This window comes from Engystomops pustulosus, chromosome 8, assembly GCF_040894005.1.
Source record: "Engystomops pustulosus chromosome 8, aEngPut4.maternal, whole genome shotgun sequence".
NCBI classification, from domain to species: domain Eukaryota; kingdom Metazoa; phylum Chordata; class Amphibia; order Anura; family Leptodactylidae; genus Engystomops; species Engystomops pustulosus.
Genome location: NC_092418.1, coordinates 8538499 through 8564999, shown reverse-complemented (window position 1 = coordinate 8564999; position 26501 = coordinate 8538499). Strand labels below are relative to the sequence as shown.

The 26501-nt window shown below is 42.0% G+C and overlaps 1 protein-coding gene across 1 annotated transcript; it reads left to right on the top strand.

Moving 5' to 3' along the window:
• Positions 1–1484: 1484 nt before the first annotated feature.
• Positions 1485–24765, top strand: LOC140074566 (sulfotransferase 1 family member D1-like). The gene is made up of 8 exons (XM_072119557.1): positions 1485–1592; positions 18415–18565; positions 18763–18888; positions 18973–19070; positions 20316–20442; positions 20726–20820; positions 23788–23968; positions 24048–24765. Exons 2-8 carry the CDS (start codon positions 18433–18435, stop codon positions 24158–24160), a joined length of 873 nt encoding a protein of 290 aa, XP_071975658.1. The 5' UTR covers positions 1485–1592; positions 18415–18432; the 3' UTR covers positions 24161–24765.
• The last annotated feature ends 1736 nt before the right edge of the window (positions 24766–26501 follow it).

Here is a 26501-nt window from a genome sequence, read left to right as displayed (position 1 = left end):
TGCCCCCTCTCTGTTCCCCTCACATTGTGCCCCCTCTCTCTGCTCCCCTTCACATTGTGCCCCCTCTCTCTGCTCCCCTTCACATTGTGCCCCCTCTCTGCTCCCCCTCACAATGTGCCCCCTCTCTGTTCCCCTCACATTGTGCCCCCTCTCTATGCTCCCCCTCACATTGTACCCCCTCTCTCTGCTCCCCCTCACATTGTGCCCTCTCTCTCTGCTCCCCCTCACATTGTGCCCTCTCTCTCTGCTCCCCCTCACATTGTGCCCCCTCTCTCTGCTCCCCTTCACATTGTGCCCTCTCTCTCTGCTCCCCTTCACATTGTGCCCCCTCTCTCTGCTCCTCCTCACATTGTTCCCCTCTCTCTGCTCCCCTTCACATTGTGCCCCCTCCCTCTGCCCCCTCACATTGTGCCCTCCCTCTACTCCCCCTCACATTGTGCCCCCTCTCTGCTCCTCCTCACATTGTGCCCCCCCTCACATTGTGCCCCCTCTCTGCTCCTCCTCACATTGTTCCCCCTCTCTGCTCCTCCTCACATTGTGCCCCCTCTCTCTGCTCCCCCTCACATTGTGCCCCCCCTCACATTGTGCCCCCTCTCTGCTCCTCCTCACATTGTGCCCCCTCTCTGCTCCTCCTCACATTGTGCCCCCTCTCTCTGCTCCCCCTCACATTGTGCCCCCTCTCTGCTCCCCCTCACATTGTGCCCCCTCTCTGCTCCTCCTCACATTGTGCCCCCTCTCTCTGCTCCTCCTCACATTGTGCCCCCTCTCTCTGCTCCTCCTCACATTGCCCCCCCCCTCTCTGCTCCACCTCTCTGCTCCCCTTCACATTGTGCCCTCTCTCTCTGCTCCCCTTCACATTGTGCCCCCTCTCTCTGCTCCTCCTCACATTGTTCCCCTCTCTCTGCTCCCCTTCACATTGTGCCCCCTCCCTCTGCCCCCTCACATTGTGCCCTCCCTCTACTCCCCCTCACATTGTGCCCCCTCTCTGCTCCTCCTCACATTGTGCCCCCCCTCACATTGTGCCCCCTCTCTGCTCCTCCTCACATTGTTCCCCCTCTCTGCTCCTCCTCACATTGTGCCCCCTCTCTGCTCCTCCTCACATTGTGCCCCCTCTCTCTGCTCCCCCTCACATTGTGCCCCCTCTCTGCTCCCCCTCACATTGTGCCCCCTCTCTCTGCTCCTCCTCACATTGCCCCCCCCTCTCTGCTCCCCCTCACATTGTGCCCCCTCTCTCTGCTCCTCCTCACATTGCCCCCCCCCTCTCTTCTCCCCCTCACATTGTGCCACTTAATGTTGGGTCATTCGCCAACGGGCTGGCACTAACAGCCGACTCTTTTAGGAGAACGGTAGGTGTCAATTTGCCCTGAGAGGAGACGAGTCACTTAGTTCCGCCCCGATTGAAATATCCCCACCCCTATGTTGTGACCACGCCCTTAGCCTTGTGACTGAGCTTATTATAAAGAGCCCGGACTGTCCATCACCCCTCCTGCTGCAGGTCCCGCCCCCTCCTGCTGCAGGCTCCGCCCCTCCTGCTGCAGGCTCCGCCCCTCTCCCTCCTGCTCAGTGCCTGCTCTGCCGTCTCCCTCCATCAGGTAAGTGGCTCCGGATCTCATCATTCAGGAGCTTACATAGTGCACAGCATCACAGGGGGATCCCAAAGGGGGTGTTGGGAATTCCTGTAACAGCTGTGGTGTCTGTACTATAACTCCCATCATTGGTCCTCATGCCTGTGCTGTGACCGCTGTCTATCGGACTACTCGCCCCCTGATGTGACTACTGCGTGTCCTGTACATTAGTATTCAGCTCCCAGGTCAGACCTTCCCTCTCCATGGAAACAGACTACAACAAGCCGTGCAGTCAGATAGATGATAGAAAACATCACCAAATAAAAATAATTAAGCTGTAAAGGGTTAATGACTAGGAAAACGCCTGAATAGTGAAAACTGCAAATCCTCATGAATGGATCCTCCCAAATTAATCCTGGAGAACAGACTCTGCCTGTAATTACAGTGACACCAAACAATCCCAGTGTAGGAGGAGGCGAGGATTGTGCAACATCCCCCACCGGGCCCAGAACACCAGAGCGGCTGGAGACAGCCGGGGCCCAGAATACCGGAGCGGCTGGAGGAAGCCGGGCCCAGAATACCGGAGCGGCTGGAGGCAGCCGGACCCAGAATACCGGAGAGGCTGGAGGCCACCGGGGTCCAGAACACCAGAGCGGCTGGAGGCAACCGGGCCCAGAACACCAGAGCGGCTGGAGGCCACCGGGGTCCAGAATACCGGAGTGGCATGAGGCCACCGGGGCCCAGAACACCGGAGCGGCTGGAGGCAGCCGGGGCCCAGAACACCGGAGCGGCTGGAGGAAGCCGGGGCCCAGAATACCGGAGCGGCTGGAGGAAGCCGGGGCCCAGAATACCGGAGCGGCTGGAGGAAGCCGGGGCCCAGAATACCGGAGCAGCTGGAGGAAGCCGGGGCCCAGAATACCGGAGCGGCTGGAGGAAACCAGGGCCAGAATACCGGAGCAGCTGGAGGAAGCCGGGGCCCAGAATACCGGAGCGGCTGGAGGAAACCAGGGCCAGAATAGCGGAGCGGCTGGAGGCACCCAGGGCCCAGAACACCGGAGCGGCTGGAGGCAGCTGGGGCCTAGAATACCGGAGTGGCCGGCGGTTGTGGCCTAGGCATGCAGCCGCAGCCTGGCAGGTCTCCTGCAGGTGGTGTGTGCAAGAAATATGGAGGGAGAGGCTGATGTACTGGTTCTCCCTGGGGCAGCCCCTGAGTGTCTGTAGGATAAGTCCCTGGGTAATGGATGGGGAGCCTGTGGTGGTGACAGCCGTATCCAGGGATCAGATTGAGGCAACGTTGTGCGAGATGGAAGAGTCATGGAGAGCTGGTCCACAGGAATGCTTGCTCGCAGCCTGGTAGTAGGTTCAGGCTGGGCTGGTGCAGATGGAGCTCTGGGGCTCGGTCTCCTGACTGGCTACGGGTGTCAGGCACCGGCCTGAGACACCTCTGCTTCCTGGTAGCGGTCAGGGGTTCAGGCCCAGGAGCTGCACACTGGACTTGCTTCTCATTCTGATGAAATGTGCTCAAGACTGAACTGCAGGACCCTGTGCTCGCACCCACCAGGGGTTTTTATACTCCCCTGGTCAGGTGTCAGCACTCTCCAATCAGCTTCCAGCTTGCTTCAGGGTGCGGTCACACATCGCGTTTACTGCATGCGTTTAAAAATGCATTGCTACAGCAGAAAGGAGATTTGCCTAATTAAACAGCTGTTAACGCTTGCGTTAACATCGCGGTTAACGCATGTGTTTTGTAAACGCAGGTGTTAACAGTTGTTTAATTAGGCAAATCTCCCTTCAGTTGTAGCAATGCATTTTTAAACGCATGCAGTAAACGCGACGTTTGACCGCACCCTCACAGTGGTACAACGGATTTTATTGGTTAATAACACTTTGCAAGTTAACTCTTCCCTTACCAGGCAGTGGCTTAGAACTGCAATAACTAAGTTCTCCACTTTTGGAGATCTCCTAGAGAGGTGATAAGTCTCCCTAACAGTTACTGACATAGAGAGGGCACTATTCGCAACAACTACCTACCCTATGCAGCAGCAGGGGTGTTCCATCTGCTTTCCAAGAATATAACTATGATAATACTGCTCCCTATGTACAGGAATATAACTACTATAATACTGCCCCCTATGTACAAGAATATAACTACTATAATACTGCCCCCTATGTACAGGAATATAACTACTATAATACTGCCCCCTATGTACAAGAATATAACTACTATAATACTGCCCCCTATGTACAAGAATATAACTACTATAATACTGCCCCCTATGTACAAGAATATAACTACTATAATACTGCCCCCTATGTACAGGAATATAACTACTATAATACTGCCCCCTATGTACAAGAATATAACTACTATAATACTGCCCCCTATGTACAGGAATATAACTACTATAATACTGCCCCCTATGTACAGGAATATAACTAGTATAATACTGCCCCCTATGTACAGGAATATAACTACTATAATACTGCCCCCTATGTACAGGAATATAACTACTATAATACTGCCCCCTATGTACAGGAATATAACTACTATAATACTGCCTCCTGTGTACAAGAATATACCTACTATAATACTGTCCCCTATGTACAAGAATATAACTACTATAATACTGCCCCCTATGTACAGGAATATAACTACTATAATACTGCTCCCTATGTACAGGAATATAACTACTATAATACTGCTCCCTATGTACAGGAATATAACTACTATAATACTGCCCCCTATGTACAAGAATATAACTACTATAATACTGTCCCCTATGTACAAAAATATAACTACTATAATACTGCCCCTATGTACAGGAATATAACTACTATAATACTGCCCGCTATGTACAGGAATATAACTACTATATTACTGCCCCCTATGTACAGGAATATAACTACTATAATACTGCCCCCTATGTACAAGAATATAACTACTATAATACTGCCCCCTATGTACAAGAATATAACTACTATAATACTGCCCCTATGTACAGGAATATAACTACTATAATACTGCCCCCTATGTACAAGAATATAACTACTATAATACTGCCGCCTATGTACAGGAATATAACTACTATAATACTGCCTCCTATGTACAAGAATATAACTACTATAATACTGCCCCCTATGTACAAGAATATAACTACTATATTACTGCCCCCTATGTACAGGAATATAACTACTATAATACTGCCCCCTATGTACAAGAATATAACTACTATAATACTGCCCCCTATGTACAAGAATATAACTACTATAATACTGCCCCCTATGCACAGGAATATAACTACTATAATACTGCCTCCTATGTACAAGAATATAACTACTATAATACTGCCCCCTATGTACAAGAATATAACTACTATAATACTGCCCCCTATGTACAGGAATATAACTACTATAATACTGCCCCCTATGTACAAGAATATTACTACTATAATACTGCCCCCTATGTACAAGAATATAACTACTATAATACTGCCCCCTATGTACAAGAATATAACTACTATAATACTGCCCCCTATGTACAGGAATATAACTACTATAATACTGCCCCCTATGTACAGGAATATAACTACTATAATACTGCCCCCCTATGTACAGGAATATAACTACTATAATACGGCCCCCTATGTACAAGAATATAACTACTATAATACTGCCCCTATGCACAGGAATATCACTACTATAATACTGCCCCCTATGTACAGGAATATAACTACTATAATACTGCCCCCTATGTACAAGAATATAACTACTATAATACTGCCCCCTATGTACAGGAATATAACTACTATAATACTGCCCCCTATGTACAAGAATATAACTACTATAATACTGCCCCCTATGTACAAGAATATAACTACTATAATACTGCCCCCTATGTACAGGAATATAACTACTATAATACTGCCCCCTATGTACAGGAATATAACTACTATAATACTGCCCCCTATGTACAGGAATATAACTACTATAATACTGCCCCCTATGTACAAGAATATAACTACTATAATACTGCCCCCTATGTACAAGAATATAACTACCATAATACTGTCCCCCTATGTACAAATATATTACTACTATAATACTGTCCCTATGTACAAGAATATAACTACTATAATACGGCCCCCTATGTACAGGAATATAACTACTATAATACTGCCCCCTACGTACAGGAATATAACTACTATAATACTGCCCCCCTATGTACAGGAATATAACTACTATAATACGGCCCCCTATGTACAAGAATATAACTACTATAATACTGCCCCCTATGCACAGGAATATAACTACTATAATACTGTCCCCTATGTACAAGAATATAACTACTATAATACTGCCCCCTATGTACAGGAATATAACTACTATAATACTGCCCCATATGTACAAGAATATAACTACTATAATACTGCCTCCTATGTACAAGAATATAACTACTATAATACTGCCCCCTATGTACAGGAATATAACTACTATAATACTGCCACCTATGTACAAGAATATAACTACTATAAAACTGCCGCCTATGTACAAGAATATAACTACTATAATACTGCCCCCTATGTACAACAATATAACTACTATAATACTGCCCCCTATGTATAAGAATATAACTACTATAATAGTGCCCCCTATGTACAAGAATATAACTACTATAATACTGCCCCCTATGTACAAGAATATAACTACTATAATACTGCCCCCTATGTACAAGAATATAACTACTATAATACTGCCCCCTATGTACAGGAATATAACTACTATAATACTGCCCCCTATGTACAAGAATATAACTACTATAATACTGCCCCCTATGTACAAGAATATAACTACTATAATACTGCCCCCTATGTACAGGAATATAACTACTATAATACTGCCCCAGGGGTCAGGGGTCAGCGGTCAGGGGTTCAGGCCCAGGAGCTGCACACTGGACTTGCTTCTCATTCTGATGAAATGTGCTCAAGACTGAACTGCAGGACCCTGTGCTCGCACCCACCAGGGGTTTTTATACTCCCCTGGTCAGGTGTCAGCACTCTCCAATCAGCTTCCAGCTTGCTTCAGGGTGCGGTCACACATCGCGTTTACTGCATGCGTTTAAAAATGCATTGCTACAGCAGAAAGGAGATTTGCCTAATTAAACAGCTGTTAACGCTTGCGTTAACATCGCGGTTAACGCATGTGTTTTGTAAACGCAGGTGTTAACAGTTGTTTAATTAGGCAAATCTCCCTTCAGTTGTAGCAATGCATTTTTAAATGCATGCAGTAAACGCGACGTTTGACCGCACCCTCACAGTGGTACAACGGATTTTATTGGTTAATAACACTTTGCAAGTTAACTCTTCCCTTACCAGGCAGTGGCTTAGAACTGCAATAACTAAGTTCTCCACTTTTGGAGATCTCCTAGAGAGGTGATAAGTCTCCCTAACAGTTACTGACATAGAGAGGGCACTATTCGCAACAACTACCTACCCTATGCAGCAGCAGGGGTGTTCCATCTGCTTTCCAAGAATATAACTATGATAATACTGCTCCCTATGTACAGGAATATAACTACTATAATACTGCCCCCTATGTACAAGAATATAACTACTATAATACTGCCCCCTATGTACAGGAATATAACTACTATAATACTGCCCCCTATGTACAAGAATATAACTACTATAATACTGCCCCCTATGTACAAGAATATAACTACTATAATACTGCCCCCTATGTACAAGAATATAACTACTATAATACTGCCCCCTATGTACAGGAATATAACTACTATAATACTGCCCCCTATGTACAAGAATATAACTACTATAATACTGCCCCCTATGTACAGGAATATAACTACTATAATACTGCCCCCTATGTACAGGAATATAACTACTATAATACTGCCCCCTATGTACAGGAATATAACTACTATAATACTGCCCCCTATGTACAGGAATATAACTACTATAATACTGCCCCCTATGTACAGGAATATAACTACTATAATACTGCCTCCTGTGTACAAGAATATACCTACTATAATACTGTCCCCTATGTACAAGAATATAACTACTATAATACTGCCCCCTATGTACAGGAATATAACTACTATAATACTGCTCCCTATGTACAGGAATATAACTACTATAATACTGCCCCCTATGTACAAGAATATAACTACTATAATACTGCCCCTATGTACAGGAATATAACTACTATAATACTGCCCGCTATGTACAGGAATATAACTACTATATTACTGCCCCCTATGTACAGGAATATAACTACTATAATACTGCCCCCTATGTACAAGAATATAACTACTATAATACTGCCCCCTATGTACAAGAATATAACTACTATAATACTGCCCCCTATGCACAGGAATATAACTACTATAATACTGCCTCCTATGTACAAGAATATAACTACTATAATACTGCCCCCTATGTACAAGAATATAACTACTATAATACTGCCCCCTATGTACAGGAATATAACTACTATAATACTGCCCCCTATGTACAAGAATATTACTACTATAATACTGCCCCCTATGTACAAGAATATAACTACTATAATACTGCCCCCTATGTACAAGAATATAACTACTATAATACTGCCCCCTATGTACAGGAATATAACTACTATAATACTGCCCCCTATGTACAGGAATATAACTACTATAATACTGCCCCCCTATGTACAGGAATATAACTACTATAATACGGCCCCCTATGTACAAGAATATAACTACTATAATACTGCCCCTATGCACAGGAATATCACTACTATAATACTGCCCCCTATGTACAGGAATATAACTACTATAATACTGCCCCCTATGTACAAGAATATAACTACTATAATACTGCCCCCTATGTACAGGAATATAACTACTATAATACTGCCCCCTATGTACAAGAATATAACTACTATAATACTGCCCCCTATGTACAAGAATATAACTACTATAATACTGCCCCCTATGTACAGGAATATAACTACTATAATACTGCCCCCTATGTACAGGAATATAACTACTATAATACTGCCCCCTATGTACAGGAATATAACTACTATAATACTGCCCCCTATGTACAAGAATATAACTACTATAATACTGCCCCCTATGTACAAGAATATAACTACCATAATACTGTCCCCCTATGTACAAATATATTACTACTATAATACTGTCCCTATGTACAAGAATATAACTACTATAATACGGCCCCCTATGTACAGGAATATAACTACTATAATACTGCCCCCTACGTACAGGAATATAACTACTATAATACTGCCCCCCTATGTACAGGAATATAACTACTATAATACGGCCCCCTATGTACAAGAATATAACTACTATAATACTGCCCCCTATGCACAGGAATATAACTACTATAATACTGTCCCCTATGTACAAGAATATAACTACTATAATACTGCCCCCTATGTACAGGAATATAACTACTATAATACTGCCCCATATGTACAAGAATATAACTACTATAATACTGCCCCCTATGTACAGGAATATAACTACTATAATACTGCCACCTATGTACAAGAATATAACTACTATAAAACTGCCGCCTATGTACAAGAATATAACTACTATAATACTGCCCCCTATGTACAACAATATAACTACTATAATACTGCCCCCTATGTATAAGAATATAACTACTATAATACTGCCCCCTATGTACAAGAATATAACTACTATAATACTGCCCCCTATGTACAAGAATATAACTACTATAATACTGCCCCCTATACACAAGAATATAACTACTATAATACTGCCCCCTATGTACAGGAATATAACTACTATAATACTGCCCCCTATGTACAAGAATATAACTACTATAATACTGCCCCCTATGTACAAGAATATAACTACTATAATACTGCCCCCTATGTACAGGAATATAACTACTATAATACTGCCCCATATGTACAGGAATATAACTATTATAATACTGCCCCCTATGTACAAGAATATAACTACTATAATACTACCCCCTATGTACAGGAATATAACTACTATAATACTGCCCCCTATGTACAAGACTATAATTACTATAATACTGCCCCCTATGTACAAGAATATAACTACTATAATACTGCCCCCTATGTACAAGAATATAACTACTATAATACTGCCCCCTATGTACAGGAATATAACTACTATAATACTGCCCCCTATGTACAAGAGTATAACTACTATCACACTGCCCCCTATGTACAGGAATATAACTACTATAATACTGCCCCCTATGTACAGGAATATAACTACTATAATACTGCCTCCTATGTACAGGAATATAACTACTATAATACTGCCCCCTATGTACAAGAATATAACTACTATAACACTGCCCCCTATGTACAAGAATATAACTACTATAATACTGCCCCCTATGTACAGGAATATAACTACTATAATACTGCCCCCTATGTACAGGAATATAACTACTATAATACTGCCTCCTATGTACAGGGATATAACTACTATAATACTGCCCCCTATGTACAGGAATATAACTACTATAATACTGCCCCCTATGTACAGGGATATAACTACTATAATACTGCCCCCTATGTACAGGAATATAACTACTATAATACTGCCCCCTATGTACAGGAATATAACTACTATAATACTGCCCCCTATGTACAAGAATATAACTACTATAATACTGCCCCCTATGTACAGGAATATAACTACTATAATACTGCCCCCTATGTACAGGAATATAACTACTATAATACTGCCCCCTATGTACAGGAATATAACTACTATAATACTGCCCCCTATGTACAAGAATATAACTACTATACTACTGCCCCCTATGTACAAGAATATAACTACTATAATACTGCCTCCTATGTACAAGAATATAACTACTATAACACTGCCCCCTATGTACAGGAATATAACTACTATAATACTGCCCCCTATGTACAGGAATATAACTACTATAATACTGCCCCCTATGTACAAGAATATAACTACTATAACACTGCCCCCTATGTACAAGAATATAACTACTATAATGCTGCCCCCTATGTACAAGGATATAACTACTATAATACTGCCCCCTATGTACAGGAATATAACTACTATAATACTGCCCCCTATGTACAGGAATATAACTACTATAATACTGCCCCTATGTACAAGAATATAACTACTATAATACTGCCCCTACGTACAGGAATATAACTACTATAATACTGCCCCCTACGTACAGGTATATAACTACTATAATACTGCCCCCTACGTACAGGAATATAACTACTATAATACTGCCCCCTACGTACAGGAATATAACTACTATAATACTGCCCCTATGTACAAGAATATAACTACTATAATACTGCCCCCTACGTACAGGAATATAACTACTATAATACTGCCCCCTATGTACAGGAATATAACTACTATAATATTGCCCCTTATGTATAAGAATATAACTACTATAATACTGCCTCCTATGTATAAGAATATAACTACTATAATACTGCCCCCTATGTACAAGAATATAACTACTATAATACTGCCCCCTATGTACAAGAATATAACTACTATAATACTGCCCCCTATGTACAGGAATATAACTACTATAATACTGCCCCCTATGTACAGGAATATAACTACTATAATACTGCCCCCTATGTACAGGAATATAACTACTATAATACTGCCCCCTATGTACAAGAATATAACTACTATAATACTGCCCCCTATGTACAGGAATATCACTACTATAAAACTGCCCCCTATGTACAGGAATATAACTACTATAATACTGCCCCTATGTACAGGAATATCACTACTATAATACTGCCCCCTATGTACAGGAATATAACTACTATAATACTGCCCCTATGTACAGGAATATAACTACTATAATACTGCCTCCTATGTACAGGAATATAACTACTATAATACTGCCTCCTATGTACAAGAATATAACTACTATAATACCGCCCCCTATGTACAGGAATATAACTACTATAATACTGCCCCATATGTACAAGAATATAACTACTATAATACTGCCCCCTATGTACAGGAATATAACTACTATAATACTGCCACCTATGTACAAGAATATAACTACTATAAAACTGCCGCCTATGTACAAGAATATAACTACTATAATACTGCCCCCTATGTACAACAATATAACTACTATAATACTGCCCCCTATGTATAAGAATATAACTACTATAATACTGCCCCCTATGTACAAGAATATAACTACTATAATACTGCCCCCTATGTACAAGAATATAACTACTATAATACTGCCCCCTATGTACAAGAATATAACTACTATAATACTGCCCCCTATGTACAGGAATATAACTACTATAATACTGCCCCCTATGTACAAGAATATAACTACTATAATACTGCCCCCTATGTACAAGAATATAACTACTATAATACTGCCCCCTATGTACAGGAATATAACTACTATAATACTGCCCCATATGTACAGGAATATAACTATTATAATACTGCCCCCTATGTACAAGAATATAACTACTATAATACTACCCCCTATGTACAGGAATATAACTACTATAATACTGCCCCCTATGTACAAGACTATAATTACTATAATACTGCCCCCTATGTACAAGAATATAACTACTATAATACTGCCCCCTATGTACAAGAATATAACTACTATAATACTGCCCCCTATGTACAGGAATATAACTACTATAATACTGCCCCCTATGTACAAGAGTATAACTACTATCACACTGCCCCCTATGTACAGGAATATAACTACTATAATACTGCCCCCTATGTACAGGAATATAACTACTATAATACTGCCTCCTATGTACAGGAATATAACTACTATAATACTGCCCCCTATGTACAAGAATATAACTACTATAACACTGCCCCCTATGTACAAGAATATAACTACTATAATACTGCCCCCTATGTACAGGAATATAACTACTATAATACTGCCCCCTATGTACAGGAATATAACTACTATAATACTGCCTCCTATGTACAGGGATATAACTACTATAATACTGCCCCCTATGTACAGGAATATAACTACTATAATACTGCCCCCTATGTACAGGGATATAACTACTATAATACTGCCCCCTATGTACAGGAATATAACTACTATAATACTGCCCCCTATGTACAGGAATATAACTACTATAATACTGCCCCCTATGTACAAGAATATAACTACTATAATACTGCCCCCTATGTACAGGAATATAACTACTATAATACTGCCCCCTATGTACAGGAATATAACTACTATAATACTGCCCCCTATGTACAGGAATATAACTACTATAATACTGCCCCCTATGTACAAGAATATAACTACTATACTACTGCCCCCTATGTACAAGAATATAACTACTATAATACTGCCTCCTATGTACAAGAATATAACTACTATAACACTGCCCCCTATGTACAGGAATATAGCTACTATAATACTGCCCCCTATGTACAGGAATATAACTACTATAATACTGCCCCCTATGTACAAGAATATAACTACTATAACACTGCCCCCTATGTACAAGAATATAACTACTATAATGCTGCCCCCTATGTACAAGGATATAACTACTATAATACTGCCCCCTATGTACAGGAATATAACTACTATAATACTGCCCCCTATGTACAGGAATATAACTACTATAATACTGCCCCTATGTACAAGAATATAACTACTATAATACTGCCCCTACGTACAGGAATATAACTACTATAATACTGCCCCCTACGTACAGGTATATAACTACTATAATACTGCCCCCTACGTACAGGAATATAACTACTATAATACTGCCCCCTACGTACAGGAATATAACTACTATAATACTGCCCCTACGTACAAGAATATAACTACTATAATACTGCCCCCTACGTACAGGAATATAACTACTATAATACTGCCCCCTATGTACAGGAATATAACTACTATAATATTGCCCCTTATGTATAAGAATATAACTACTATAATACTGCCTCCTATGTATAAGAATATAACTACTATAATACTGCCCCCTATGTACAAGAATATAACTACTATAATACTGCCCCCTATGTACAAGAATATAACTACTATAATACTGCCCCCTATGTACAAGAATATAACTACTATAATACTGCCCCCTATGTACAGGAATATAACTACTATAATACTGCTCCTATGTACAGGAATATAACTACTATAATACTGCTCCTATGTACAGGGATATAACTACTATAATACTGCCCCCTATGTACAGGAATATAACTACTATAATACTGCTCCCTATGTACAAGAATATAACTACTATAATACTGCCCCTTATGTATAAGAATATAACTACTATAATACTGCCTCCTATGTATAAGAATATAACTACTATAATACTGCCCCCTATGTACAAGAATATAACTACTATAATACTGCCCCCTATGTACAAGAATATAACTACTATAATACTGCCCCCTATGTACAAGAATATAACTACTATAATACTGCCCCCTATGTACAGGAATATAAGTACTATAATACTGCTCCTATGTACAGGAATATAACTACTATAATACTGCTCCTATGTACAGGGATATAACTACTATAATACTGCCCCCTATGTACAGGAATATAACTACTATAATACTGCCCCCTATGTACAGGAATATAACTACTATAATACTGCTCCTATGTACAGGGATATAACTACTATAATACTGCCCCCTATGTACAGGAATATAACTACTATAATACTGCTCCCTATGTACAAGAATATAACTACTATAATACTGCCCCTTATGTATAAGAATATAACTACTATAATACTGCCTCCTATGTATAAGAATATAACTACTATAATACTGCCCCCTATGTACAAGAATATAACTACTATAACACTGCCCCCTATGTACAGGAATATAACTACTATAATACTGCCCCCTATGTACAGGAATATAACTACTATAATACTGCCCCTATGTACAGGAATATCACTACTATAATACTGCCCCCTATGTACAGGAATATAACTACTATAATACTGCCCCTATGTACAGGAATATAACTACTATAATACTGCCCCCTATGTACAGGAATATAACTACTATAATACTGCCCCTATGTACAGGAATATAACTACTATAATACTGCCCCTATGTACAGGAATATAACTACTATAATACTGCCCCCTATGTACAGGAATATAACTACTATAATACTGCCCCCTATGTACAGGAATATAACTACTATAATACTGCCCCTATGTACAGGAATATCACTACTATAATACTGCCCCCTATGTACAGGAATATAACTACTATAATACTGCCCCTATGTACAGGAATATAACTACTATAATACTGCCCCCTATGTACAGGAATATAACTACTATAATACTGCCCCCTATGTACAGGAATATAACTACTATAATACTGCCCCTATGTACAGGAATATCACTACTATAATACTGCCCCCTATGTACAGGAATATAACTACTATAATACTGCCCCTATGTACAGGAATATCACTACTATAATACTGCCCCCTATGTACAGGAATATAACTACTATAATACTGCCCCTATGTACAGGAATATAACTACTATAATACTGCCTCCTATGTACAGGAATATAACTACTATAATACTGCTCCTATGTACAGGGATATAACTACTATAATACTGCCCCCTATGTACAGGAATATAACTACTATAATACTGCCCCCTATGTACAGGAATATAACTACTATAATACTGCTCCTATGTACAGGGATATAACTACTATAATACTGCCCCCTATGTACAGGAATATAACTACTATAATACTGCTCCCTATGTACAAGAATATAACTACTATAATACTGCCCCTTATGTATAAGAATATAACTACTATAATACTGCCTCCTATGTATAAGAATATAACTACTATAATACTGCCCCCTATGTACAAGAATATAACTACTATAATACTGCCCCCTATGTACAAGAATATAACTACTATAATACTGCCCCCTATGTACAAGAATATAACTACTATAATACTGCCCCCTATGTACAGGAATATAACTACTATAATACTGCTCCTATGTACAGGAATATAACTACTATAATACTGCTCCTATGTACAGGGATATAACTACTATAATACTGCCCCCTATGTACAGGAATATAACTACTATAATACTGCTCCCTATGTACAAGAATATAACTACTATAATACTGCCCCCTATGTACAAGAATATAACTACTATAATACTGCCCCCTATGTACAAGAATATAACTACTATAATACTGCCTCCTATGTACAAGAATATAACTACTATAACACTGCCCCCTATGTACAGGAATATAACTACTATAATACTGCCCCCTATGTACAGGAATATAACTACTATAATACTGCCCCTATGTACAGGAATATCACTACTATAATACTGCCCCCTATGTACAGGAATATAACTACTATAATACTGCCCCTATGTACAGGAATATAACTACTATAATACTGCCCCCTATGTACAGGAATATAACTACTATAATACTGCCCCTATGTACAGGAATATAACTACTATAATACTGCCCCTATGTACAGGAATATAACTACTATAATACTGCCCCCTATGTACAGGAATATAACTACTATAATACTGCCCCCTATGTACAGGAATATAACTACTATAATACTGCCCCTATGTACAGGAATATCACTACTATAATACTGCCCCCTATGTACAGGAATATAACTACTATAATACTGCCCCTATGTACAGGAATATAACTACTATAATACTGCCCCCTATGTACAGGAATATAACTACTATAATACTGCCCCCTATGTACAGGAATATAACTACTATAATACTGCCCCTATGTACAGGAATATCACTACTATAATACTGCCCCCTATGTACAGGAATATAACTACTATAATACTGCCCCTATGTACAGGAATATCACTACTATAATACTGCCCCCTATGTACAGGAATATAACTACTATAATACTGCCCCTATGTACAGGAATATAACTACTATAATACTGCCTCCTATGTACAGGAATATAACTACTATAATACTGCCTCCTATGTACAAGAATATAACTACTATAATACCGCCCCCTATGTACAGGAATATCACTACTATAATACCGCCTCCTATGTAAAAGAATATAACTACTATAATACTGCCCCCTATGTACAGGAATATAACTACTATAATACTGCCTCCTATGTACAGGAATATAACTACTATAATACTGCCCCCTATGTACAGGAATATAACTACTATAATACTGCCCCCCATGTACAAGAATATAACTACTATAATACTGCCCCTATGTACAAGAATATAACTACTATAATACTGCCCCCTATGTACAAGAATATAACTACTATAATACTGCCCCCTATGTACAGGAATATAACTACTATAATACTGCCCCCTATGTACAGGAATATAACTACTATAATACTGCCCCCTATGTACAGGAATATAACTACTATAATACTGCCCCCTATGTACAAGAATATAACTACTATAATACTGCCCTCTATGTACAAGAATATAACTACTATAATACTGCCTCCTATGTACAGGAATATAACTACTATAATACTGCCTCCTATGTACAGGAATATAACTACTATAATACTGCCTCCTATGTACAAGAATATAACTACTATAACACTGCCCCCTATGTACAGGAATATAACTACTATAACACTGCCCCCTATGTACAAGAATATAACTACTATAATACTGCCTCCTATGTACAAGAATATAACTACTATAATACTGCCCCCTATGTACAAGTATATAACTACTATAATACTGCCCCCTATGTACAAGAATATAACTACTATAATACTGCCCCCTATGTACAGGAATATAACTACTATAATACTGCCTCCTATGTACAGGAATATAACTACTATAATACTGCCCCCTATGTACAGGAATATAACTACTATAATACTGCCCCCCATGTACAAGAATATAACTACTATAATACTGCCCCTATGTACAAGAATATAACTACTATAATACTGCCCCCTATGTACAAGAATATAACTACTATAATACTGCCCCCTATGTACAGGAATATAACTACTATAATACTGCCCCCTATGTACAGGAATATAACTACTATAATACTGCCCCCTATGTACAGGAATATAACTACTATAATACTGCCCCCTATGTACAAGAATATAACTACTATAATACTGCCCTCTATGTACAAGAATATAACTACTATAATACTGCCTCCTATGTACAGGAATATAACTACTATAATACTGCCTCCTATGTACAGGAATATAACTACTATAATACTGCCTCCTATGTACAAGAATATAACTACTATAATACTGCCCCCTATGTACAGGAATATAACTACTATAATACTGCCCCTATGTACAGGAATATAACTACTATAATACTGCCCCCTATGTACAGGAATATAACTACTATAATACTGCCCCCTATGTACAAGAATATGACTACTATAATACTGCCCCCTATGTACAGGAATATAACTACTATAATACTGCCCCCTATGTACAGGAATATAACTACTATAATACTGCCTCCTATGTACAGGAATATAACTACTATAATACTGCCCCTATGTACAAGAATATAACTACTATAATACTGCCCCCTATGTACAAGAATATAACTACTATAACACTGCCCCCTATGTACAGGAATATAACTACTATAACACTGCCCCCTATGTACAGGAATATAACTACTATAACACTGCTATATACAATAGTTCACATCTGCTGATCTTCTAGTCTCACAGATCCGTGGACATGGTTAACCGCCCTCCAATAAAAATAGTGAGTGGGATGCCCATACTGGGACCCTTTGCAGAAAACTGGGAGAATGTTCAGGATTTTGAGGCCAGAGAAGACGATCTGCTGATTGTCACCTATCCAAAATCTGGTAAGAACATAGAACTATGCAGGTGATACATGTCTGGTCTCCTTCTGGTGATTGTCACATAGTTTGCCCATTTTGGAGACGTTTCTCAGGCTCCTGCTCCTATGTATTCACACTGGTCCTCGGCTCTGACCATCTATGGGACTTGTGTATCTGGTACCTTTGGATGTCCACGCTCCATTAATGTTGCCTTATAACAGGTACCACTTGGATGAGTGAGATTTTGGACTTAATGATACACAATGGAGATGATATGAAAACCCAGCGTGGGGCCATATTCCAGCGGGTGCCCTTCCTGGAGTATGCAGTGCCCGACATGCCCTCAGGTAAGAGATGCCAATGAAGTCACCAATGCTCTGCATGAGTTATGTTCCTTCATACACAAGTCCAGGTTGTCTCTTCTCTCTCAGGCACAGAGATCCTTAATGCCTTGGAGTCGCAGCGTGTGATCAAGTCTCACTTACCCGCTCACCTCCTGCCCGGAAGTTTCTGGGAAAAACAATGCAAGGTACTGGACGTATGATGAAGGATCTTTGTGGACCATGACTGATCGTAACCCTGGAACTTCCAATCATTTGGCAGGAGTCTGGTTCTTCCTGTCCGTTCTCTTGTGATGTGTCACCTTGTCTCCGCTGGTAGATCTTACTTTAGTCCCCCACCATTGACCGCTTGCTTCATCTTCTGTCCTGTATGGTATGGAAGGTAAGGTAAGCCTGACCTAGATGAAAAGTAAGGCCAATATCCATATCCCCAAATGCTTGATTGGCCAGCGCTTTGTCCTTGCCGACTCCCTGATAGGACCTCGTCCTTGGTAAACATGCGGAAATTCAACCAAGTCAGGTGCGGGAGTGTATTAAATATGGCCATACACATGATTTCAGGAGTAGCAGTCAAGCATCTTATGTCTGAGCTGGTTATCTCAACTCCATGGCAGATGTTACAGGAGACAATGGGGCTCATGTACTAAGGGTCCGAATCGCGCACTTTCGTAGGGTTTCCCGACGATTTCCCGTTTTGAGCCGAATGCCCCGGGATTTTGCCGCACGCGATCGGATTTTGGCGCATTGGTACCAGCTTTCACGCGACAGAAATCGGGGGGCATGGCCGTCGGACAACCCGACGAAAAAACGCTGAATTTAAAGAAGAATTTGTGTCGCAAGATCAAGCACAAACATGCACGGGATGAAGCAGGTGAACTCCAGTGGACCTCGGCGCAGCAGCGACACCTGGTGGATATCGGGCGCGCGACCTTAGTCAATCCCAGCAGACCCGAATCAGCGTCAGAGAATGCGCCGCTGGATCGCGACTGGACCGGGTAAGTAAATGTGCCCCAATGTCCAGTACCAGCTTTTCTTCTCACCGTGTCAAGACCTTATGAAGACCTTTCTGGGAATGAAATTTTGGGCTTGTTGAAATCCAACACACTAAATCATTTCCTTACCCCCCTGATCCTACCAAATTTGGTTGGTTTGGCCAACTTTGTGCTTGGGCTGCTATAACCAGATCCTTTAGCCTCTTGTACCATGACAGATTCCCTCAACAATATAACCAGATGGTGATGGGTTGGTTCATGACTTTAAGGTGCCATATTCTGGGTGGCTGGTGGTTATTGGATGACTGCTTGGATGACATTGGTAGAATGGCTCCTCTTTCTCTGTAGATCCCAGACATTTAGGACCTTTTATCACTGAATCCTCCTCTTCCTTCTTTTACATAGATTACTTGATTAACATTGTGTTGTCTTCTCCTGCAGATCATTTACCTGGCCAGAAATGTTAAGGACGTCCTGGTGTCTTATTATCATTTCTATCGCATGGCCATTGTCCACCCAGAACCGGGGACCTTCGATGAATTTCTACAAAACTTCATAGATGGCAAAAGTTAAGAAACAAAACTCTTACATTTTCTATACGTTATCTGTGGGGTCATGGGCACAACTGGTCCATAAAATATTTTAGGTACGGGGCGGTGAGTTTTGAAGAACACAAACAAGGGTTCATAAAATTGTTAATAAAAGGTGAATATAATATATACTCTCACAATACAAACGAACTGGTAAGATACTGTTACCAACAGGTCGTAGTAACTAAGGATCAGCCTGTGATCCGGTCATACATGATATATTCTTCCTTCTCTGTCTTACTTGTAATTTTCCCCCCATAGTTGCCTTTGGGTCATGGAGTGATCATGTGAAGGGCTGGTGGAAGATCAGACATCAGAAGGACATCCTCTATCTCTTCTATGAAGACATGTTAGAGGTGACACCTCAGAGATTATATTATCTCTCATCTTTTCTCTGTGTCTCTTCTCTATACAATTCTTACTCTGTGGTGTAACCTGTCTCTGTGTTCCTCCTCTGTAAGGCTCATCTTCTAGCTTTGGCCCCTTCTCTCTTTGTGCTTCCCCTTTCTCTGGACGCCTCTTTTATTTGCGGCTCCTCTTCTTTGAGCTCTTCCTCTCTCTCTGGTGTCACCAGTCTCTGTGCTCTTCTCTCTGGTGTCACCAGTCTCTGTGCTCTTCTCTCTGGTGTCACCAGTCTCTGTGCTCTTCTCTCTGGTGTCACCAGTCTCTGTGCTCTTCTTCTATCTGGTGTCACCAGTCTCTGAGCTCTTCCTCTCTCTGGTGTCACCAGTCTCTGAGCTCTTCCTCTCTCTGGTGTCACCAGTCTCTGTGCTCTTCCTCTCTCTTTGGTGTCACCAGTCTTTGAGCTCTTCCTCTCTCTTTGGTGTCACCGGTCTCTGAGCTCTTCCTCTCTCTCTGGTGTTACCAGTCTCTGAGCTCTTCTCTCTGGTGTCACCAATTTCTGAGCTCTTCCTCTCTCTTTGGTGTCACCAATCTCTGTGCTCCTTTCTCTGGTGTCACGAGTCTCTGAGCTCTTCCTCTCTCTCTCTGGTGTCACCAGTCTTTGAGCTCTTCCTCTCTCTCCGGTGTCACCAGTCTCTGGGCTCTTCATCTCTCTCCGGTGTCACCGGTCTCTGAGCTCTTCCTCTCTCTCTGGTGTTACCAGTCTCTGAGCTCTTCTCTCTGGTGTCACCAATTTCTGAGCTCTTCCTCTCTCTTTGGTGTCACCAATCTCTGTGCTCCTTTCTCTGGTGTCACGAGTCTCTGAGCTCTTCCTCTCTCTCTCTGGTGTCACCAGTCTTTGAGCTCTTCCTCTCTCTCCGGTGTCACCAGTCTCTGGGCTCTTCATCTCTCTCCGGTGTCACCAGCCTCTGAGCTCTTCCTCTCTCTCTCTGGTGTCACCAGTCTCTGAGCTCTTCATCTCCGGTGTCACCAGCCTCTGAGCTCTTCCTCTCTCTCTCTGGTGTCACCAGTCTCTGATGTCACCAGTCTGTGAGCTCTTCATCTCTCTGGTATCACCAGTCTCAGAACTCTCCATCTCTCTGGTGTCACCAGTCTCTGTGCTCTTCCTCTCTCTGGTTTCACCAGTCTCTGAGCTCTTCCTGTCTCTGTGGTGTCACCAGTCTCTGAGCTCTTCCTCTCTCTCTCTCTGGTGTCACCAGTCTCTGAGCTCTTCATCTCTCTGGTGTCACCTGTCTCTGAGCTCTTCCTCTCTCTCCGGTGTCACCAGCCTCTGAGTTCTTTCTCTCTCTGGTGTCACCAGTCTCTGAGCTCTTCATCTCCCTCTGGTGTCACCTGTCTCTGAGCTTCTCCTCTCTCTCTCTCTCTCTCTGGTGTCACCAGCCTCCGAGCTCATCCTCTTTCTCTGGTATCACCTCTCTCTGAGCTCTTCCTCTCTCTGGTGTCACCAGTCTCTGAGATCTTCCTCTATCTCTAGTGTCACCAGTCTCTGAGCTCTTCCTCTCTCTCTCTGGTGTCACCGGTCTCTGAGCTCTTCCTTTATCTCTGGTGTCACCAGTCTCTGAGCTCATCCTCTTTCTCTGGTATCACCTCTCTCTGAGCTCTTCCTCTCTCTGGTGTCACCAGTGTCTGAGCTCTTCATCTTTCTGGCATCACCAGTCTCTGAGCTCTTCATCTCTCTGGTATCACCTGTCTCTGAGCTCTTCCTCTCTCTTCGGTGTCACCAGCCTCTGAGCTCTTTCTCTCTCTGGTGTCACCAGTCTCTGAGCTCTTCATCTCTCTCTGGTGTCACCTGTCTCTGAGCTTCTCCTCTCTCTCTCTCTCTGGTGTCACCAGCCTCCGAGCTCATCCTCTTTCTCTGGTATCACCTCTCTCTGAGCTCTTCCTCTCTCTGGTGTCACCAGTGTCTGAGCTCTTCATCTTTCTGGCATCACCAGTCTCTGAGCTCTTCATCTCTCTGGTATCACCAGTCTCTGAGCTCTTCATCTCTCTGGTGTCACCAGTCTCTGAGCTCTTCCTCTCTGTCTGGTGTCACCAGTCTCTGAGCTCTTCCTCCATCTCTGGTGTCACCAGTCTCTGAGCTCTTCCTCTCTCTGTGGCATCACCTGTCTCTGAGCTCATCCTCTTTCTCTGGTGTCACCTCTCTCTGAGCTCTTCCTCTCTCTGGTGTCACCAGTCTCTGAGCTCTTCATCTCTCTGGTATCACCAGTCTCTGAGCTCTTCATCTCTCTGGTATCACCAGTCTCTGAGCTCTTCATCTCTCTGGTATCACCAGTCTCTGAGCTCTTCATCTCTCTGGTATCACCAGTCTCTGAGCTCTTCATCTCTCTGGTGTCACCAGTCTCTGAGCTCTTCCTCTCTCTGGTGTCACCAGTCTCTGTGCTCTTCCTCTCTCTGGTGTCACCAGTCTCTGAGCTCTTCCTGTCTCTGTGGTGTCACCAGTCTCTGAGCTCTTCCTCTCTCTGTGGCATCACCTCTCCTTTCCTCCTTCTTCTTCTTTCTGTGGTGTCACCAGTCTCTGAGCTCTTCCTCTATCTCTGGTGTCACCTGTCTCTGAGCTCTTCCTCTCTGTCTGGTGTCACCAGTCTCTGAGCTCTTCCTCTCTCTCTCTCTGGTGTCATCAGTCTCTGAGCTCTTCCTCTCTGTCTGGTGTCACCAGTCTCTGAGCTCTTCCTCTCTGTCTGGTGTCACCAGTCTCTGAGCTCTTGCTCTCTCTGGTCTCACCAGTCTCTGAGCTTTTCCTCTCTCTGTGGCATCCCCTCTCCTTTCCTCTTCTCTTTGTGGTGTCTCTGCTCCTCTCAGATCTTCCTGTAGGTCCAGCTAGAAATATGATATCCTTTTTCAGGAAAAAATAAGTAAAAAATATTATATCAGAGATGAAGATGAGGAAACGTTTAGAATTCTTTTTTTTTTTTTTGGAAAAGGACCCAAAACGTGAGATTCTGAAGGTGATGAAATTCATAGGAAAGGATCTACCTGAGGAAGTTCTGGAGAAGATCCACCAACGCACAACCTTCAAGACCATGAAGGAGAACCACATGGCCAACTACAGCACCATCCCTTCTCATGTCATGGACCTCAGTGTCTCTCCCTTCATGAGGAAAGGTACCATGTTCTCCTGTCGCTACCTCCTCGTGCCATGTGGTGGTTGTGGTCTCTGATCCCTTTATTTCCAACTTTCTAGGAATTTGTGGTGACTGGAAGGACCAACTCACGGTGGCTCAGAATGAAATATTGGATGAATATTACAAGCGGGAGATGCGGGATACTGACCTGACCTTCCGCTTCGAGAACTAAGACAGTGACCTGTACCCGCCACATTATACATTGTACCGAATTGTATTGTTATCCTTAGACTTTGACCAACTTATTATCAGCTTCTAATTTGTCTTTTACCACCAATGATAAATAAGATCTCTCTGTTATCAACCCTCGTCTTACTGCTACTTCTCCGGAAGGTGATGGGTTGAGGAGCAAGATCAACATTTTTAACACATTTTGCAAATGCTCTGTGATTATTTATATTTGTCACATTCGGGACGTCTACAACTATATCTGGACATTCAATGGTTTCCACTATAACAACTGTCCGGAGAAGCTTCTGATAAAGACAGAGTGGAAACGTCGTGAATAAGGAAACCTTCCTGTGTTCCGTCTGAAGTGCTGCTGCCTTTCTCTCTTTCGATGGTTAAATCTTGGATCCGTTGAACCAGCATTTACGAGGTTACGTGCAGCCATCTGAATCATTACCAATATCGCTTTAGGCCGCTGCTGTCTGCTACTGGACTGTGAGCTGGACTGTTGTTCCGATTGCCAATCAAGAAAGTTCTCCAAATATAATCTCCCAGTAATGTTACACAATAAAGATCATTTTTAACCCCTTACATTACAGTGTTACTCAGTATTATTGCTGTTTTAACTCTTGGTCAGTGTAAGATTCCAGAGTGTGAGCGAGGACTCTCTGAGCAGACACTTCATGATTCCTCTGTGCTGTGAGATGCTGTGTGCTGACAATGTGCTTAGATTATCAGGGTACAGGGTTTATATACACTTTTATTTAGCCTCTGAACATTATAGCGTCTGACATATGTAAAATGAAAGATGAGCCAGATCAGAAATGATGAGGACCATGAGATGTATATAACACACAATGAAACTCTCAGCTCTGCTACATCTCACCTATAACACACAAAGCTCTGCTCCAATAAAATACAGTCAGCTCGGGCTTATCTGTCTGTAGCTTGTAGGGTAAGTCTCTGCACACTGCTGCTTGCCGGCAGAAAGTGCCTGTGTCTGAGCTGGTCTTGTAATGCAGGGGAGAAGGGCAGGAGGTAGAGAGCACTGCAGTGTGCAGACATGAGGAGCTATTCATTAACAGAAGCTTTACGGTCGTTTCCAAGGGTCACAGCAGGTGGTGGACTTACAGGATGGGGCCCACAAGAAGAGGGCAATTATACAATTGGTGGGTCACAAGGGTGGAGGGGGTGGAAATGTCCTGTTTGGGCTGGGGGCCATGGAGTGTTCTTGGAGGTCAGTGTTGTAACTATTACCTACATGTAGTGTGTATCACATGCACCAAACTGTTCAACCTCCTTGATTCTGTAAATTTGTGGCTGCCTGTGGTAACTAATCCTATTATTTGTGATACGGTCAGCAGAGCCAAATAGTTAATCCTTTCAAGTGTAAACCTGTAAACTGAGCCACTGTATCTAATCCCATCCTGTGTGATACTGTCTGCTGAGCTGTGTATCTAATCCTATCCTGTGTGATACTGTCTGCTGAGCTGTGTATCTAATCCCATCCTGTGTGATACTGTCTGCTGAGCTGTGTATCTAATCCTATCCTTTGTGATACTGTCTGCTGAGCTGTGTATCTAATCCTATCCTGTGTGATACTGGCTGCTGAGCTGTGTATCTAATCCCATTGTGTGATACTGCCTGCTGAGCTGTGTATCTAATCCCATCATGTGTGATACTGCCTGCTGAGCTGTGTATCTAATCCCATCATGTGTGATACTGTCTGCTGAGCTGTGTATCTAATCCCATCCTTTGTGATACTGTCTGCTGAGCTGTGTATCTAATCCTATCCTGTGTGATACTGTCTGCTGAGCTGTGCATCTAATCCTCTCCTGTGTGATACTGTCTGCTGAGCTGTGTATCTAATCCTATCCTGTGTGATACTGCCTGCTGAGCTGTGTATCTAATCCTATCCTGTGTGATACTGCCTGCTGAGCTGTGAATCTAATCCTATCCTGTGTGATACTGCCTGCTGAGCTGTGAATCTAATCCTATCCTGTGTGATACTGCCTGCTGAGCTGTGTATCTAATCCCATCCTGTGTGATACTGTCTGTGAGCTGTGTATCTAATCCTATCCTGTGTGATACTGTCTGCTGAGCTGTGTATCTAATCCTATCCTGTGTGATACTGTCTGCTGAGCTGTGTATCTAATCCTATCCTGTGTGATACTGACTGCTGAGCTGTGTATCTAATCCTATCCTGTGTGATACTGCCTGCTGAGCTGTGTATCTAATCCTATCCTGTGTGATACTGCCTGCTGAGCTGTGTATCTAATCCTATCCTGTGTGATACTCTCTGCTGAGCTGTGTATCTAATCCTATCCTGTGTGATACTCTCTGCT

Excerpts from the sequence above, each read along its gene's own strand:
- LOC140074566 (XM_072119557.1), top strand. The coding sequence starts at position 18,433 with ATGGTTAACCGCCCTCCAATAAAAATAGTGAGTGGGATGCCCATACTG. Across the intron at positions 18,566-18,762 it reads TGTCACCTATCCAAAATCTG|GTACCACTTGGATGAGTGAG; the intron begins GTAAGAACATAG and ends GCCTTATAACAG. Across the intron at positions 20,443-20,725 it reads AAACTTCATAGATGGCAAAA|TTGCCTTTGGGTCATGGAGT; the intron begins GTTAAGAAACAA and ends TTCCCCCCATAG.